This window comes from Tauraco erythrolophus, chromosome 15, assembly GCF_009769465.1.
Source record: "Tauraco erythrolophus isolate bTauEry1 chromosome 15, bTauEry1.pri, whole genome shotgun sequence".
Lineage (NCBI taxonomy): Eukaryota > Metazoa > Chordata > Aves > Musophagiformes > Musophagidae > Tauraco > Tauraco erythrolophus.
The window spans coordinates 17,492,948-17,513,812 of NC_141479.1; the positions used below are offsets into that span (position 1 = coordinate 17,492,948).

At 38.6% G+C, this 20,865-nt stretch overlaps 1 protein-coding gene across 2 annotated transcripts in view; it reads left to right on the forward strand.

The window, feature by feature from the left end:
• CDYL2 (chromodomain Y like 2) overlaps positions 1–20,865 on the forward strand; it is a 62,305-nt gene that overhangs the window by 34,450 nt on the left and 6,990 nt on the right. For both annotated transcript variants that reach the window (XM_086621011.1, XM_086621012.1), the window contains 3 exons: positions 7,738–7,955; positions 15,130–15,302; positions 19,957–20,167. In XM_086621011.1, coding sequence (XP_086477137.1) covers positions 7,738–7,955; positions 15,130–15,302; positions 19,957–20,167 — 602 coding nt within the window. The remainder of the gene's footprint in view (positions 1–7,737; positions 7,956–15,129; positions 15,303–19,956; positions 20,168–20,865) is intronic.

A 20,865-nucleotide genomic window follows, 5' to 3' on the forward strand; every position in this document is an offset into this window, starting at 1 on the left:
CTCTTCAAATTCTTTCCTAGTTTTTACTCTACTTATTTTGTATTCCCTTCAAATTTTCCTCTCATACTTCTCTTCCCAGTTCATTAATACATACATTAAATAAACTAATCCTTCTGCAGGTCCTTGGGGCAGCCAACTACTACTCATTTGACATGATGAAAAGTAACCATTTGTTCCAATTATTTATTTTTATTAACCACTTTCTGTAGTCCACGATAGCACTCATTTCCTTAACAGCTTCTTGTGAATTGCCCTGCCAAAAACTTTTCGAAAGTCAACATAAATTATAGCACCCCACTTCCCATTTTCCACCCTACTGGCAACCTGGCAAATGCTACTTGATTTGGGATGTAGAACTGTCCTGGCCTAGCCTCACTGCTTACCTCCTGTCACTGCTGGGATCTTTCCATCCAGCCATCAAGTAACTCGTTAAAGACTCCCAAAGCAGAAAAATGTGTGGTCAGCTTTAAATGCATAAAATGTCAATGACACTTAAAATTGAGAGTGCAGGCTTCTGTAATTTGATGAGTTTGAGCTTAAAAAGTTACCTGCTTCTTTAAAACTTGCCTGTCTAATTACAAATGTGTATACAGTTATTTTTCTTTGCTTTCTTACTGTTTCTAATGAAGTTTTTTTATCATTTGTTTAATGTTATTCATTGGGGAAGTTCTGATACAAAATGCATCTTTAATATGCATTAGTTCCCTTATTTTAGAGTCTTTTTTTTTTTAATGAAGCACTAAAGGGCCACAAAGAACTGTAAGATCAAATGAACCTTCCATTTGTCCCCACAAGAGCTGATGAATGACATCCACCAGCCCCTGTTTGAATAATCCCAGTGAGAGAGCTCTATTTCAGTAGAAAGCTGCTTTGCCTAAGCAGCCAGGTGTTCTGCCATGTACAGAGGGCTCCTGGCCTAACAGCTGATGCATGCAGCTCCTTTAAAACATTTCTTTATGATGGTTTTTGCATTCTCCAAATCCATCACTTCTGTCTGTACTTTGCTGTCCTTTCTCCCTTGTATTTTGACCTCCCTGTAGGCAAAAGCAAGAGATCTTTAAATCTCTGCCTGGTTCTCATCTGAAAAACCCATACTCAGCAGCACTCCCAAGGTCAGAAATCCCTCCAGTCTCGCTTTGTGATACCCAGCACATGCATAGTGGAGAAAACTACAAAGAAAGAGGAGAGACGAGAATACCAAAGTAAGAGCAGACAGAAACTAGTGAAGAAGGGTCAAAATAAAAATACTAGCTTTTTTCCTAATATTGCCCTGCCAGCTTGAGAGAGTCACATTTCCTGATACAGGATTTTGCATCATTTGAAATGTCAAATTGGAAGAACTTGCACTGCACTTCAACAAGTCCCAACAATTTACTGAACTCCCTCACTATTCACGCTTGTGGGGAAGTAGCACAGAAGATGCCAGTGTGTCCTTTAGTATCACAGATTCATTTTAACAGGATAGATATCTACTAAAACTGGTCTGAAATTTTACAAATTACAAATGAAGAAAGTTTCAGATTAAAAGATGCCAATTTGTTGAATAACAGAAGTTTTGTTCCAAACATCTTGGGTTTCGAAACTTTCTCCAGATCTGAGCCAAGGTCCCAAGGCTTTGTCCCTTGAGACCAGGAGCAATGTGGCAGTCTGTTTGGCAGGGCTCCCGCGTTTAGCTTGGAGGCAGCCAGCTTTGCCAGAGGTTTCAGGCAGTCTGCCACAGAGTCTGGAAGTCGAAAGCCCAGCATGCCCCATCAACGCTCGCAGGGTTCCCAGGCACTATATGTAGAACAAAGAGGGAGCCTGGAGGACCTGGGTTTGGCTCGCAGAAGCTGTGGCTCCTGGGCAGCCCTGGGCAGAATCCGATGAAGTAGACATTTGTGTCAGTTTTGAGATTGCCTATATGAAACCCAAATGAAGGTCGGACTCATTTCACAGCTAAGTGTAAGAGTGCACAGAAAATGTATACAGAAGTTTTAAGTTAGTCTTGAGATGAAGCCCAGATTTGCAAAACTCAAAAATTCCCCACAGTTTGAAAACTCAGCAGTAGGCCCAGCTCTGCTACCAGTGTTGGCCTATGGTTGAAGGCCACAAACCCAACAACTTGAAACAATATTCTTTCATATTATAATAATGTTTAACTACCAGTATATTGAACCAAGCAATATAATTAGTAATTTATGAACTATAACTAATCAAAAAATATCTGTTTACTTTGTCTGTGGTATGTCAGTTCAGTTGAAAGAAATAATAGCTATTTGAAAACTAGCTTTTGGTGACTCTTTGACTGGACTTCCACCAGCCTGTGTTGGGGTTTGTGTATACATCCACTTAGGTACAACTGCTTCCTGCTCAACCTATAGATAAAGCTCTCACCAATAAGCTATTTACTTGAGAAAGGTGACTGTATACCTGCAGATGTATGCACAAAATCATAGATACACCCTAGTGAAGGCCTGGAACCTTGCTGAAGTTGGGACAGACCTTTCTCACCAAAACCTTTCTTCCACCTTCTACACATCCTGTCACAAGGAGAGTAGAGTCATCTTTATTGACAGTTATTTAAGCATCTGCAAATTGGAAAATGTTGAAAAACTCTGTGGGAGAACATCCACTGATGATCCCAAGAGCTAACAATACCGTTGTTTTTGATCATATTTGTTGTCTTCTGTTATCACATTTCTGCTTCTCCCCAGATGTTGTAACTTTTGTCAAGTTTCTTGACAGCATCAAAAAACATCCCCTTTTAATTTTCTCTTTCCCTTTTCCACATCACTCTATTTCTGTACCATCTGCTGAAGAATTTTTGCTTGTCATGTATCACTAACCACCATTTTTCTCCATTACGAAAATCTTTGTAGTCTCGTGGTGCCCTTAATTTAAATCCTCTTTATGAACTTAGTCACTGCTTCCTCTTGGTTTTTTTAGCTTGTTCTGTTTTATTTAGTCTGGAGCAATACTGGCAGTAAAAGACAACCAAATATGCTTGCTTTCTAAGTTTGGATAAAAACTCATTGCTTTTAGATATCTTACAGATGCTTCCTTAGCGGGAGAAGTCTGAAATTATTAGTAAATTATCAACAGAACACTGCTTTTAAGTATGTACAGTATTAACCATTACCCACAAGAAAGACAGAAGGGAGACAGAGAAAGGCTATTGGGAAGACTGAGGAATGCCAAGCTTTTTTACCAGGGAGAGTAAGGAAGCATGGTTTATTTCACCTAGAAAAATTAAAGCCCTAGCTCCATGATCCTTTTCATTCAGCATAAACGCATGCTGCTAACAAAAGGAACAGTCCAGCCCTCCATCCCATGATATCCTGATCGTTATTCCCATCCCTTCCCCTGCACCAGTTTCAGGACCCTGGAGGCTACGAGGTGAACTTGATCTGTTTGAAAATTAACCACAGTTTTGCAGGGTGGGTTTCCGGCCAGAACAGTTCGTCAGGTCAGTTCCCAGTATGACCACCTACCTGCGTGTGAATACCAGCACAGGGATCACTGTGCAGGGTGGGGGCACACAGACTGCTCCACTGAACTGAACGTGATGAAATGCTGAGAAAAGATATGTCTGAAAATCACAGTAGGTTGAGGTGTCCTCTTCTAATGGCTAGAAGCAGTGGAAGGAGATGGGTGATCCAAGTCCTCTAAAGCATTGAGTGATCTGAGGCTCATTGCGCTTTTTTCTCTCTTTTCTCTCCTACTCTTTGTCTGCCTCATCTTTTTAGACTATTCTGCAATGCCTGGTATAATGGAGCCCCAGTCTCAGTCTCAGTCTGGAGTCGTTAGGCACTTTCCAGTACCACCAGCAGCAGCAGTGGTAACGTTGTTCGTTACACGTCCCCTTTGACAGTAGAGGGGCACTAGATAAGTTACAGGGACAGCAACTAAAATGAAGATGATTACGAGAATAAAACAGGCTCCAGTGAGGAGAGGGGAAGGCTGAGGGTGAATACGATCAAAGTTTACAAAATCATCAAGGCCTTAGATAAAGTAAATGCAGAACTGTTGTTTGCTAAATCCCTTAATAGCAGAACTGGAAACCACTCACTGAAACTGGTAGAACCTCAGATAAAAGCACAGATGAAAGAAAATTCTTCTCTGTTTAGTGGCTACACAACTTCTCAAACTCATACCACAGAAGACTGTGGAGGCAGACAGCATCAAAGGCTCAAAGGGGATTAGAGAAATCCATGAAAAGGTCCACAGGAAATACTGAAGGAAGGGTGAATCTTCTGATAGTGCTGCACAACGCTTCGGGATGATACTAGGGGAAAGGACTGCAGAAAGGGGCCAAGCTTGTGTGTTCTCCTTAAATAGCATCCTTTACTGCCATCCTTGGAGAAGGATTACTCCAGTGGTCTGGGAATATCTGAAGTTCCCTTAAAAAATATTGAAACTTCTTCTAAATATCATTGTGGTTTGAGGTATTCCACAAGTTCTAGTGATGATTAAAAACAAGGTAATAATTAGATTAAACACCCACTGAAGGAAGGAATGTTTTCTCCAGTTCTGTTTTCTTTTTGTACTTAGACTGAGCATCAAATACTCATTACTAACCGCATTTAGCGGTACCTAAAGCTTCCTTCATTAATTTGTGACATCCTTAATTTGTTTCACGTGCAGTATAGGTTGCTTTGAGAATGCCTCTTTTCTCCTGTGTCAGTCATTTTTCATCTTGACATATTAAGGCGCCGATGCCCTCGTGTGCGTTGAGCAGGTGCTAACTATTAACCCTCTTGTGGAGACAGTCTGGATCCTGCAGCAGCTCCAGCACAGGCCTTCAGTAGCTGCATCACGTCCGTGCAGCAGACATGCTAAATTGTCCTGGGTTCACTTCAGTGTTGTCTTTGGAGTGTGCTGATTATTTCCTCCAGTTTATCAGATTGAGCAAGATTATGGGCATGTACAGCATGCACTGAAACAACAGTTTACTCCCTATGTGTTCTCTTAATTGGAGACTTAATTGTTCTCTTAATGTTCTTGGAAATTACACTTTTCCATTTATGTTTCTCTCATACTTAATTTAGATCTTTCTTAGCTCTGGTTAATTTCTGTCAGCTGGCGTGCAGATTGTTAAAATATTGTGATAAGATCTATAGGTTTTTACATTATATATTTCATTTACAAACTGAATACTTTACTCAAACAAAGAACGCAACTAAAAAGTAAAGTAAAATTATACGATGAGGCTTTTTGTTGAGCTGGATTATCTGTGTGAATTCATCTTCTACCATTCTCTAACCATCTATATTTAAAATAGATGTGACATAATCTTCACCACGAGGCAGACAGTCAGTACAGTTAGTCTCACACATCTTCTGTTCAGTGTTCATTTGTGCCTCTGATTCTGTAAGTTGTTTACACTTTTGGGGGAGATTTAACATCTTAGTAGCTTATTGCTGGGTCAAGCAACGTAGTAAGGATTCAATAGATAAAAATGCAGTATTTTGAAGTCTGCCTCAGTCAAATAATTCATTTGTTTGAGTCTATTATTCCTAATGCTATCAGTTTACCATTAGTAATTTCACAAATTGATTTTTGTTTGTTAGAATACATGTCAACATACATGTGGTAGCAAAACCTTATGAAAAGAAGAAACATACCATAAGAAATTAATCATATTTTTTTTTAATTCAAGGACATGGTGATTTCTAGACTTGTCAAATAATTCTTGTCAAGAAAACAAATTTCAAATTCTGCTGGCTTCAAATGCTTTTTTTCAAATTGATGATCCCATGTAGTTTGTCAATGTTTGCATTGCACCAGTTGAATCCTCTATATAGGCGATACTTGGTATCTCTTAATTTACCAATGGTATCTCTTAATTTACCAATGAAGAATCATTTTAAGATTGACTCAAATAGCAGACTTTTTAACAAACATGCATTTCTGTGTGTAGATATATGGGTACTCACAGGCATACATTACATGATGAGGCCAAATGAGGTACCAGTGAAATACTGTTAAGCACTCTGTATAATTTAACATCACGTAACTGCACGTATATACAGGCATTTCACACTCTGAACAATTCCACAGGCCTTTGCCAACCAAAAGGTACCAAACAGTTCAGTTCCCTCCATAAACATCGAGTTGAAACATAGCTAATCCAGAATGAGGGTAAGTGATTTTGGGTTAGAGAGTAATCTGTTATGAGTTCACCATTCAGTTCTGTTCCAACAGAACTTTTTAATTTGCTGGTGGTCATTTAAACTATAAAATTTAAATCTATGTTCTAATATTCATGTCATCTGCCCTTTAAAAATTCCTAGCTATTTGATATCAGAAGCTGGAACAGGCCAGCTTTGGCAGGAATAAAGAATGGAACAAAGAAAGGTGTTTTCATTCAGCTCTTTCTTAGCCTTTCTTAAATATAGAGTATTGTGGGCTCATGTCTATTTAAACAAAAAACAGATTTGGAAACTATTTCAATGAAGAGAGTGACTTTAATCTGTGCTCCTCAACAACCTGTCTCTGCTTTACTTTTAATGGCAATTGCATGAAACATGTAATTGGAAAAGGAGTATTGCATAAAAATCTTGGAAAGATGTTTTCAACGTTCTGGCTCAGCATTGTTACCAATCATTCTATATGGCCTGTTACAGAGGAACTGTAAACATAAGCAAAGTAATAGTTTACAGCTTATACACAGTGTAAGTCAGAATAAACTGTCTTTTAAAATCGACATGCTGTTACTCTAGTTTGTTTTTAAGGAGGAACTACATATTTCTTGTCATAGTCGCCTTTTTTTCCTACTGCTGAATACCCTCCAAAATGTCATCAGCATTAATATTTTTTATGTACAAAGTCCAATATTAATATCATATCTGTTAGTCAAAAGTCAGTAATTATTGTTCCTGTCACATGTAATGAGCAGAAGCGTGGGATGAGAGCAGAGAGGATGGCTAACTGCTACTGCTGATGCTAACCATGAGGAGATGCGGGAGACAATGCCAGTTCTCTCAGCTTAGTAAGAACTCCCGTAACGTACTGTCACATGGAGACGTGCAACAGGTGTCTGTTCAGATTGTCATTTGAAACTGGTAGTGGCCCTTTGGGCACCATGAAAGGAAGACAACGTAACTTCGAAACACAGGATTTGGACTAAACCTGTCATGTCAAGTTCTTCCAAAGCTGAATTAGAATTTTCCTATGAATTCAGGAATCACCTCACATTCATATGAAAGATTGTGATACAATTGCTTTCATCTTCAAAGCAGAACTGAATCCCATTAAGAGTACCAGTCCTACATGCTATATATTCATAGAATCATAGAATCATAGAATGGTTAGGGCTGGAACGGACCTTCAAAGGTCATCTAGTCCAACCTCCCTGCAAGGAACAGGGATATCTCCAACTAGATCAGGTTGCTCAGGGCCTCGTCCAACCTGGCCTTGAACGTCTCCAGGGATGGAGCATCCACCACCTCTCTGGGCATATTCTTGGATCTAGAGGTTGTCTGATCAGAAAACAAAAAGTACTGCACATTGGAATACATAGAATCATAGAATGGTTAGGGTTGGAAGGGACCTCAAAGATCATCTAGTTCCAATATATACAGAACAATAAGAGTGGCTTGAGGCCACATTTGACTGGGCAGGCATATTTCTGATTTATCAGATTTATCACATAGAGGCTATTGTAAATACTGGGCTGTGTTTAAGCTGATAGAAAGTATCACTCCAATTCTTTGAAGGTATAGACATAATTGTGCTTTGATTCTTTCCATCTGAAAGGTTCTTCTCTGGCCAATGGAAGCTTGAATCTACACAGCACTGTGAAAAGGAAGCTAGATGGCGAGAAAGATTATGTCTTCGATAAGAGACTAAGATACAGCGTACGTCAAAATGAAAGTAACTGCCGGTTCAGGGACATTGTGGTCCGGAAAGAAGATGGTTTCACACATATTTTGCTGTCGAGTCAGACTTCAGATAACAATGCACTGACCCCAGAGGTAAGCATGTAGCCAAAAAAGCCAAAGAAAGCTATCCTAATGTGTGGGTTATGTTGGAAACACAGCACTTGAACTGGATTTTATGTATTTTTATCCTAATTGATTATCTTAAAAAGGAAATGTGGAGTTCAGATATATCTAACTTTTTCACACTTGGGATTCCTATCAAAAAGAATGCAATGGAATTAATTTTTAATTTACATGTCTGGAACCAAAAATTAGAAGTAAAGAAAGCAATGGCACAATCAATATTTCCAGCATGAAGTTGTATGAAGCAGTTTTTCGTGTGTTGAAGTTAGTGATATTTACTATCCTTAGAGGAAATCTGGTCTCTTTCATTTTAATAATTTAAATGCTGCTCCAGTTGTTGCACATAGAGGATTTTCAGGCTATACCCTGAAACAGTAATTCTAAAAGTATACCTTGATCCCTAATTTTCTCTAAATCATTTTATGAGTCCTTATTTATGAAATCTTAACCAGTTAGGGGCTCTGCTCCCAACTGAATTGCATAAAGTCGTACAACATATAAATGATATTAATGAATTCCCTTGTTCCAAACATTATACAGTCAAGGTCAGCCTTGGACTTGTACTATTGTAGTACATATATTGGTCAGTAGAAGGGCTGAGAAGCTTTTCCCTCCATTCCCAGTGCTCCCAGCATAGTGGACAGCAGTGCCCTGGTATACCTTTCCCAGCTCAGAACAAAAGGGGTGTCAATAAATGCCTGCATCCAGATGCATGTCCTGGAGAGCAGAGAACATGCTTGAGCCCTGCTCCACGTGGGCGGTAATGGCCTGATGGAGGGGAGTCACCAGAGCTCAGAGAGGACACAACAGGAGCTGCCTTCCAGCACCAGTTTTGCCTGTCTGAGCATTCAGCAGCGTTCCTCCATGAGCTGCCCGCAGTGTGGCACATCTCAACCATTGCTGCCCCCCAGACACACCAGTGCAGCTCTGTCTTATAGAGTAACTTCAAGATAAGAGAATATGAAACACCAATTTGAGCACCATTTGAGGGAAAAGGAGATTGTAGCTTTAAGGAATTATTTCATTCAATAAGAAACCGAGCAACTTTGAAATTAATTACTTGTAATGAGCTTCAGATAAAACCACTGGCAGGTATGATGGGCCTTAAATTTGACTCCGCTTCCCAAATGCACACCTACCCATGGACATAAGTACACAGAATGATACTAAATAGTTAAAACTGTTGGAACAAACATTTGTCACTCCCAGTTTTTAAACTATATGATATTTAAAAGGATTATCTCAGCAATTAACACAGAACACCAAACACCTGCTTTTAACACTAATTCCTTAAAACGCATTAGATGATTGCATCAAATCCGTCATTGCATCCATGTATTAATTACCACTAATTGACACTGCAGGTAATTTAAACGAAGAGCTCAAGGGCCTGAAAAAGTATGAAATCAAGGACTTACTGTGTTCAGGCTGAACAGACATACCCTTACGTTGCTGGCTGTGCTGTTCCACATCAGTAGTGCTCACGTGCTGTAACCAGTGAATTAATTCAGCTCCTCAGGTCTGCCAAACCAATCCGCCTCATTCTTTGAAAATTTTCAGTATGCCAGGAACCCACCTCTGTGGAAGAATAAATGATAAACATAATAGTAGTCCTCTTCTTGCATCTCTGGCATAGACTATTTCTAGAACCTGTATTGAAGTTCACTCGAAAACCAGGAAATACATTTTAGAAAACTACATTACTGACCAGGATCTGGATGGTCAGGAATTAATCAAGGTAATGAGTTCTCCACATTGAGATTGTCTGTTTAAAACTCATCCAGGCTGAGAGCAATTGAAAGCTCTTGCTCTCTGAAGGCTGCTTGCTGGCAAACATGAAATGACTGCTTTGGCCTCGGTCCAGGCTGCAGCCCATGATTATTCACACCACAAAGTCCAGCACCTCCAATATTGGCAATTCCACATCCTTGCTGGCAACTACAGCAAAATTCAAGGAACTGAAAGGAGGAATATATTGAATGCCATGTCCCTACACCCATAGCCATAGCTGACACAAACTGACAGTGTATTTTGGAGACGTTTACAACATTTTCAGTTTTGCACCTTTTGTCACCGGTGAATAAAAAGTACAAGCACAAAATTCCTACAAAATGAAGAAAGTGTGCTTCATTTTTTCAAAAGACACACTAACTTCAAGCTTTAGTAGACATTCAGTAAATTATGTTTGCCAAATAGTAAATGATTAATTTACTCAGAGCAGGTCTGCTTGGTGTGGTTAATGCAGTGCTCTGGTTATTCTTGGCCATTTATGTTAGGAAAAAAAGAGAAGGTGTGCACTGCCCACAATCATTATAAAATTAAACTTATACAAAATCACTCTCAGCCCTAAAAAGCCCTGCTTCCCTTTGTGCTTTATCTTAATCTTCAGATGAATTATAATAGTTTTGTTCAACCAGTGGCCTATGCTATTTATGCCAATTTAATTAAAATAACAAAGAACTTATTTATTTAAAAAAAAAAAAAAAAGCTTAGAGAAGTCTGCCTGAATCTTTATCCCATGTTTTTGGTAACCACATTGCACCTGTGGGTTTGTGCAGGTGACTTTAGCATGAAATGTGCCGATGCTCCTTCCAGCAGCATTTGCACTGATGGAAGTTGGCTCACTGCCACTCTAGTAATTGAGGTTTTCAACAAAAATGTTCAGGGCACTATAGAAATTCTTTCTTATGTTTTACAAGACCTTATAAAACTTCCAAGCCAGTGTCATGAAACAGCACAGCTTGGTTTTATTTCAGTGGCTTAGGCTTGCTACTTCTAAAATTCATATGTAAAATATTTCATCACTATAAATTCCATTAGGGCATTTTCTCTCATGGGTCTTCTGCTGCTTCGGAAGTTCTTTCGCCAGTGATGATGTTGCTGGGTTAACTCAGCATGTTTCAAGGTTCCAAATTCTGTTTCAAACTTAAGATTAAATGCATCTATCCACTGTTTTTACTTACACTATTAATAGAGTTAGGAATTAATACTCCCCTGAATTAAAAGCAAAACATACCCTAAACAGCTCGTGTTTCCATTGAAGACTGATCCAACTACCTCAAGTACACTTCTCATACAAAAGAAACACGTTTCGTATCTCTAGCCATGAGAATTACAGGGTTTGAAGTTCTACCAGGTACGTTTTGGAGCACTGGTTTGCCTTCACTTTTCCTTACTTAGAACTTTTCCTAACTTAAAAAAAAAAAAAAAGAGGTGGGACAGGTACAAGTTTACTGTTATCTGTATATTTGCTCTCTTTATACAAAGACAAATTGTGGGTTTTGGCCAGTGCTTCTGCCTGCAGTCAGCCGTGTAGGTTCCCAAGTCCTTTATTTATCAAACAGAAAGGACTCAGAATCTGTTTGCACAAAGAGTCAGGAGGTAACAAATAGTGTATTTATGTAAAATGTACAAGTGTGGAAGAAGTTCTAAGAAGAACTGAATGGCTTTAAAATTTTTACTGTACTATTTACAGAATAATTACCAGTAAGAATACCAGCAGTGAGTCCTTGGAGATTCAGAGACGTTAACCTTTCAAACTAGTATTTCTGTTTACCTGAACAAGAGACTTGTGTTCAGGATACTTTGTGTAATTATGGTGACAAATTCCCACCTCTCTGATTGTCCCAGAACGTAAGCAATACTGAAAGCAAAGGGCACCAAATGCCTTTTAAAATTTCCTACATCCAGTGAAAGGCATTAAAATAAGCTCTTAGAAGTTTAATGAAATTTTTAAGCATTTTGTGTTCATTTTGCAATATAAGGTGTCCTGTTGAAGAACTAACCAGCTTATTTTCTTGACAGGATTAAAAAAATAAGCAACTTTTGAGAAAGCAATGATTTTATTACATATTGGGGTTTCAATAAAACAGTAAGTGAAGCATTAGGCCTGGTCTAAATTTATAATTCGATAGATTATCATAAGCTAAATAACTAGCCCATACTGTTTTGTAAATACTTGCTCAGAAATTCTAGTCAAATGCATTCAAATAGAAATACTGTCCCCACAACTGAAAATTAACTAAAAGACCATCAAAAAAGCTAATTAAAAAAAGCATGGAACTGGAGAACACTGCTATGGAGCCCTGAAAATAGTAGTATTAGATCTGATCCACTAGAAGAAGTAAAATTTAATTGGACAAATGCCATAGTTATACCAAAACGAGGAAAGGTTTAAGGACTATGGAACAGAAAAAAGCAGAAAAAAAATATGGAATCTGACAAAGAAATGTAACTAAAGGCACACAGTATCTCTGTATTTGCAAACTGAATTCACTGCCACATTAAACAGAAATTGGTGCTTAAAACCTGACAGCTGTTCTGAACTAAAATTATATTTACTTTACAATACCACAGTTTAATACGCAGTTCTGCAACCCTACAGACAAGCCATCTTTTTTATCTTCGTTGTAATAGCTTTCCTATAATCATGGATGGGATGATGCCCCAACCCTGGAGGTGTTCAAGGCCAGGTTGGATGAGGCTTTGGGCAATCTGGTGTAGTGGAGGATTTCCCTGCCCATGGCAGGGAGGTTGGAACTAGATGATCTTTAAGGTCCCTTCCAACCCAAACCATTCTATGATTCTATGTGAACATTTGTAGAGAAATGCCCCTACCCAGATGAGGAATGAGGAAAGCCATGGTGCCAGGGCACTCAGAAGCAACAGTGGAGAGCGGGCTGAGTGACAAGGTGACCAGATGAATTTTGAACTGCACCAGCAAAGGAATCATGGCATAGAACGAGGGAGTGAGAATTGACTTTGCTGGCATTGGTGTGTTCCAGTGAGCCTCTAAGCACCTTTTGGTGCTAAATTTAATTACAAACTTACAGATATTTACAAAAATTCATACTTTTTGGAGCCTGAACGCATTGATACATTATGGTTTCCAGGCTTCTGATACTGTTTTCTTTTGCTAGAAACTAGTGGAGCAGTGGAACTAAATTTCCGCTCCTGCTCAAAAATACCATCTAAAATACCACCAAAGCCTTCCCATTTTCAACCATATCTGAGAAATCAATTCAGACTTTTAATATCACCCTCTCCAAAACACTGAAAAAACAGTGATAGCAGAATATCGTTTTTTCTTACAAGTAGTATAACCTCTGCTCAAAAGTTTGTTATACTTCTGGATGGCTTTAGCTGTCCAGATCCATGAGAGATAAGACAAAAAGAGGCAGGCTGCTAATGATAATGATGTGTTTGAAGGATAGCCGTGGTGACATCAAAGAGATGGTACATGTGCAGATATCACTGGAGGAAGGGGAACAGTACAGAAACTTGCTGAATGGAGTGTCCTATCGTGGCATCATACTTAAAGCAACACTCTTCATTGGATATAAAAATGTTTGGCTGCTATCCTCTGATATTATTTATACATCCTCCCTAAGAAAGAGCAGAGTTTGAGATGAATTAAAATAAACTTTTTGGACAATCTGGCATTCACATGGGACTAGGAAAATCAAAATACGTGTCTTTTTTTATTCTAATGCCTACCACCTTCTAAAGTTTCTTTTTTAACGTTGATCAGAGGTTTTAGGGGTTTTTTTTCCTTTGTTTCCCCTTTACAAAATGTGCAGTTTTGCTGTTTTTACCAACTGAGGGCTGAGACAGGCTTTGAGACTCTAAGTATAAACAGTACTTGTAAAATCGCTGATGACATTTCTGTACCTGCACAAGAATTTCAAATACACTTCTAAATTCTGCTGCTTTTAATTAGTTCACTTGCACCCACTGTCACATACTCGCTATTACAGGCGTTCTGAAGTGCACTTGTAACAGTGAAGCATCTCAAAGTTCACCACCTGCTTTCTCATGTCCCGGTCTCAGCAGCCAGTGAGATCATTTTCATGCAAACGCGTATGGAGAGCAGGCAGGTAGCATCAGCATCGCACTGCACGGTTTGAATATACAAGTTCAAACTCGGTCTTACACGCCACAGGATTTCTAATAAAAGGCTGCCTATTTAGAATGGTATAAACAAAACTTCTGTGCTGTGTTTAGGGACATTTCTTAAATAAGGCACCTCAGAGATCTAAAGAATTTTTGGAAACAGCAGTGAACAAAAATAATCACAAGCTAAAAATCTTGTTTTTCTCTCACATGGAAACCACATTTTGCTCTCTTTTACCTAATTTACACTTAACAGCAAATTTTTCACTACAAAAGAGAAAAATTTGACTCAATAGGACCCTGTCTGTAGGAAATACTTTGACACATGAGTATGTTTATAGTAGGTGTCACACTAGATGAAATCCTGTCCCTTGAAATGAGGAGCAAATCGCCAAAGAGAAGAGAGGACGCTGAAATGGCTGAAATCAATTACAGCTTACAAATTACACTGAATTGTGATCAAACGAGAAGTTACCCATCAGGAGTTTATGACAGAATATTGCCTTTTAAAAATCATTAGTAAAACAATTCTCTGCTCAGATGAAGGGCCATTTTCTTACAATACCAGTAGCTCAATGCTATACAGATTTTGATTAGGTTTGATTTATGGTGCAATTAATAGCTTGATCCAGTTCTAAATCAGAGTCAAAATGTCTCTCTTTCAAGTGGCTTTTTTACTCTAACTTTTGTAGACTTTAACAGTATCACTGACCACAGAAAAATTAATAATATATTTGTCATGTTGATGTTTATGATGTCCTCTTGTCCTGCTTTGCTCTGGTTGAAGTCATATAAAGCATAGTTGAAGAGCTGAAAACTGGGGTTTATAGATTTTGCTTACAACCTGTTGAGGTTAATAGGCTGTTGTTATGATAACCATGTTACTGAGGATACAGTGATGTACACTGAATATACACAATGGAAATAAAAAAGTGATATTTGAAATTATTAAATTGCAATCAAATAGCATAAGCTGGCTAGAATTTCCCATAGAATAAGCAAAAGAACAGCCAAGTCCTAAAAACTATTTGAATTAGTAAGCACCAACAAAGCACTTCCAAATATAAAATATTTTGTAAATTCTCAGTGTTATCATTCTAAGTATATTAAAATTCTATAAAGATATATAATTGATGTAAGTATTAACAGTGCCCAAAATTTAAGTCTCTCAAAATCAATAAGGTTTGTAAAACTAGGGAAATGATATTGCAACGGCATGCATGTCGAATTGTTTACTTTTCTTTATCCACAGATCATGAAGGAAGTTCGGAGAGCATTGTGCAATGCATCAGCTGATGACAGTAAACTCTTACTTCTCAGCGCAGTGGGAAGTGTATTCTGTAGTGGCCTAGATTACTCATATTTAATTGGCAGGTTATCCAATGACAGAAGAAAGGAAAGCACTAGGATTGCAGAAGCTATAAGGTGACCCAAGCTTACCTATGATCTCTAAATTATGAAATGCAGTGTGTGATTATAAAGATATTTATCAGGTCCAAAAATGTTGTCTATTTAACTGTTGATTGCGTTCTAACTGTAGTCCTACAAATCTGTTTAGTAAGAAGAACCTTGGACCTTTCCTTATTAGAAAAGAAAGCACATTTATTCCGGTGCTGATATCCATAGGGATTTATTTTATTTCAATTCTCTGTATTTAATATTTCAAATCATTCCTCCAAATCCAAATACAACTTTGTTGTTGTTTTTCCAGATTAGCTATTGCTTCATGTTCTAAAGCGGTTCCTGAAAGGCAGATATTTTACTTAATGTTCCTCATTTAATGACTCTCAGTACAAATGGGAATCCATGGCTTACTCATATTCTGTTGAAACAGCAGTCTGCCACTGTATTTCAGAACCTTATTAGAAGGGTCTCCACTCTTTTTCTTAAATTTAAATTACTTAATATATATGTAAATGTAGTTTTATTTTCATAACTAAAATGTGTCTTTCCTTATATATATCACATTACCGTAATAGAAATCCAGGGTTTATGACATGCAGTCTACAAATCAATCTGCACAATACATCACCAAGTATTTCCATTATCCACAAGGTATACTTTAATGGCTTTATTTATTATTTGGCAGATCTTCCAGTATAGATCAACATTACTCCACCAAAGCCAATGGTATTTCACCAGTCTGTACCAGGAGAGGGTTCGGTCCCTTTTTTTTTTTCCCTCCATTTCCTACAAATAAATATTATTCTTCTGAGAGCTTTAAAACCTCATGCACCAATTCTATGAAGGAATATTAAAGAATTTGTTTTACAACAGATCTATATTTTTGATATATTAGTATAACATAAGATCAGGTTTAGTTATTACATGACATGCATTAGCCACCAATTATCTCGGTTACAACTACTGCACGTCAGTTTGGATTCTCAGTTTAATACTTCTGAAATTCTCAAAGTAGTAATTATTCTGAAATAATATAAAATTTACTTCTTAAATATAATAAATTATGACCCTAGCTATGCTTAAATGTCATGTAGTGATTTTAAAAAAGAAAAACCCTTTGAAGGACACATACTAATTTTATTTTTTTTTAATGTGAGGGATTTTTAATAATGTGGAACCAAAAAAAAACACGAGGGAAGAAAATCACTATTCCCGTTTGAAAACACATGCACACTTAGACTCCATTAGAAGATACAAATTTAATATTATTCCTGCAAATATTGTGTAGATAGGTATTGTTATATATGTATACATTTATCTACACGCATTTAATATACAGGTGTACTTATCAATTCAACATTTAAATGAGCATAAGCCAGACTATGATACTCAGTTTTTCCACCCTTGGAGTCAGAGAACACTCTGGAAACACTGGTGCAATGTACTGCTCCTTGTCAAGAATGTCGGCTTCAGGCCCACTGGAAGTAGACTTTTATTGTCCTTCTGGAAACAATACACCACGTTTTCCATTTAGCACTCTCTGTGCCTTCTGTGAACAAAGGACTCAACTCATGGAAAATATACTGTAATAAGAGCAGAAAAAAATGTATGCTTTGCTTTTTCGATGGTTAGGATGTCCTAAAACACATTGACAGATCTTTGCCTCCACTGCTGTACATCAAGTTAGACTTACATCAAAATGAAACTAAAATCTCGATTACCGTGTGTTTCCACTTTCTAAAGTATGGATCTGACATACTGGTCACAAGTTGAAACTGAAGTTTAAATACCCATCAAGGCTCTTCTCACATGAATGATTTATTCATCTGGCTGCCAGTTTCATCCACTGCCTTTGGGGTTTGCGACTCACAGATGGGTGGCACTGCGGCTTCTCTCCGGGTACTGAACACAGATCCATCAGCCTGAGCTGCCATCATCCAGCCGCGTGTCCAGCATTGCGCTCCTGGAGCAGGGAAGAGGCAGACGGACTGCACTGCAACTCTGCACGTGGCCTACGGAGCACCGCAATCGAAAAACTCACTGGAAGTCATTCCAAGCGTCAGCCTCACTTCGTCAGTCAGGCATTGTTATATGACGGGACTTAAGAAGTTCTGAGGGTGCTCAGAAGACAAAGGACTACATGACCTGCTTTGCTTCTTACAGCCTTTTGACATGTTACGAGCCCTGACCTGCAGCAAGACCTCTGCAGCAACGCAGAGGTATCTTGAGCATCGCAAAGCATATTCGATGGGCAACTTCCCAGATGTCCTCTAGCAAAACCAAAAGCCTTCTGCATGTGACACTTCACCTGTCCTTGAGCTTCTGGCTCTAATGTGAAACAACAGTTACAATTTTAAAAGTTCTTTTCAAAGACTGCCTTGAATTCAAACAAGATCTTCTAGCCCAAAACCACATGTGTGAACTTACGGTTTGGAGACACAGAAATATGCCAGATTTTGGGTACAAAGGTGACTCACTGAAAAAAATACCCTACCAAACAGGGAACACAAATAAGTGGAGTGCTGGACACTGCAGCTTCTGTAGATCAAATGCAGGCATTTGTTCCCCTCATAAGCTCCCAATATTGTAGCCTTCCACTCCATCCTATAGGTGGCATGTTCCATACCCATCCGTTGTACTGTCCTCTGTGCTTCCCATCCTTCCCTCATGACAGAGGCTCATTGTGTCTTCTCAATGTGCTGTCCCACTCTCTCCCCATCTCTGGGTCCTCCCTTACTTGCTCATTCATATGAAGATTTCGCATTTTCTTCAGCCTTTCCCCTCCATTAATGTGTTCTGCTTTGTTCTTCCTCCCCATCAGCTAACTGTTTCCTCTCCAGATCCCTAATTGCTTTTCCATATTCACTTCCAGTCCCGTTTATCACCACATGCTTCGTGCTTTTCTCCACAGCACTGTTTTCGTCTGCCTCCACATGGTCCTCAGATCTGCTTCCACCATTTATCCATACTTGGTTCTCTTTACCTATGATTCGTCACATCCCTGTTCCCATCTCTAGTCCTACTTGGAAGACTTCCTTGCTTAACTACTAAGATTCTCAAAATTCTGGAATTAATCAGGTGCAGTTATCCACAGTCATTACTCAACCGTAAACAACTTAAGAAATAATGAGACAAGGGAATAGCTTTACTTTTGCAAACAAAAATGAACCGCAAATCTCCCAAACCCTGCTATCCTCTAGAAAGAAATTCTCTTGAACAGATGACAAAAGTGATGTTCCTTATTTCACTCTTTGTCTTGCCGCTGATCTTCTGTTTTACTTACTCACTATGTGAAGAGAGCTGTATCAATTCCTGCAAGTCTCTGTTTTCCAATGGTCAAAAATCAAATCCGTACTAGATAGCCTGAAAAACAACTCATTCACTGAACATTTAATGTTGGGTCACCTCAGACTCTTCCTTTTCATTTAAAATATAGCCAGTGACCTTGCAGTTCAGTCCAATAAAATACTTCTCTTCCATTGTGTTTTCCATTTTTTGCCAAATCGGCACGCTGACCTGCAAGGCACACCTCCTGTTCTTAGATGCAAAAGTCTGGACCTTCTCAGCTTCAGTGGGAGAGCTGCAGCTCATCCAAGGGTACCTTTGACAAAATGTTCTTTCCTAAAACCTGTCAGCGAGACGGATCTAATAACTACCCACTGCAGGAACAGAATCTCCTCTTCTGTTTTGAATTGGATTTATACATGTCTCTTTTCTCACGTAACTGAGCATCTCGTTTGCCGCCATATACCCGCTGCGCGCTGAGCTGCTGGAGCCGTGATTTGCCTGCAATTACACTCATGCTTTTTCCTAATTGGTCTATAGGCTGTTCCATTCACCAGATGTCTTTCCACAGTTGCTGGTAGGTAACTTCTTTAAAATATCTCCTCATTGCACAGAATTCAACATGTTCCAGTTGATTCATCCAGATGACTCCCATCACATTTACTTCCCCGTTATTTCCCATCACTTCACATTTACTGTTGTAGGCAGGCAAGGGCATCTATTTTGTTACATCTTTGCCAAAGACATTTGCAATGAAGACCCAACAGATCACTTGCCTAATTCTTTCCCTGTTCAAACATTTCTCTCTCTCTCTGACTCCCCTTTGTAGGTCTTGTTCTTTCCGCTCATGTGCCAGGAATATTTACTATCTCCCAATCCATGGGACTTGCAGTACCCTTCGACATAGGATCTTAAGAGAACTTTTTGAAAACAATAAATATTCAGCAATCCACTTATGAGTTTCCTGTCTTTCACGCTGTAATATGTTCATCGAGTTACCCAAACCAGACTGTCAGAATCCGTACGAGCCATTGTGGAGCAAACTGGGAAGCGCTACGTCTATCAACTCATGAGTTACTGGTCCAGAAGTAAAACTAAACCTCACCCAACCATTCTGCAAAAGTACAGCAGTCAGTGCATTCCAATTAAAAAGTTCATATACAACATATACAAAACTAGTTAATATCCCAGATACTCAGAAAGATTAAATAACTAAATATGAGAAAAATTTTCCATGTATCTTGCAATTCTGACCTCATAAAACTGGGCCATGGCATTTATTTTGTTCATCTGTGGTTCTGATTTGTTTTCAGATAAAGTACTTAAAGCTTGGGTGTTTATCTAAGTGTTACTTCTGTATTCAAGATCTTTCTTTTATTTTTTATTTTAGGGATTTTGTAAAAGCTTTTATTCAATTTAAGAAGCCAATTGTGGTTGCTATCAACGGCCCTGCTCTTGGGTTAGGAGCTTCTATTTTACCACTATGTGATATCGTTTGGGCAAGCGAGAAGGCATGGTTTCAGACACCATATGCAACAATCCGACTCACTCCAGCTGGCTGCTCATCATACACATTCCCACAAATTCTGGGTGTTGCACTGGTAAGGTTTTCCGTCTTAAATTGCTGAAGAACCTCTCTCAAATTCATGCTCTTCTTTCTCTCTTCAAATTAAAAAGTAAAACAGAGAACAACTATTTCTCTTATTGTCAGGAATGGAAATGAAATCTATGGGAAGTTCATCTAATCCCTACCAATATCTTATCTCAAAATGACCTCAGAATTCAATATATTACACATGCTATACACAAGAGAGATTGAACCTAGGTTGAAAAAGCAAAGATTGTCAAGGTCGTAGTAGAAAAGGGAAGAAATGCATTAGCAGAATAATGCTGCAGAGTACTCGTCAGTGTTGCGTTAGCATTGTGCAGTAACAGAGCAAGATACCACTCTCTGCTCTCTAAAGGCAACTTACACTAATTCCAGTAAGGCTGCTTAGCTTTTACCAGTATAACAAAGCAGAATTTGCCCCACGAAGTAGTTCGTACTAGGTTCCATGACTCTTGGCACAGTATCACTGACAGTTACTCTTGTAGAATCATCAATACAGGTTCATCATGCATGCCAGCACATTTCTCTGAAATGAAACCCGTGCTGTGCTCTGGCCACCTGCACAATCCTTAAATAACTACTGAAATTCCTTTTTAAGTGTTTTGCAGTATGGAAAGATACAGGACACCATTTGTAAATTTAATCTTGAAAATAGCAGGCAAGTATGGAAATTTTTTAAGGGAATTACAA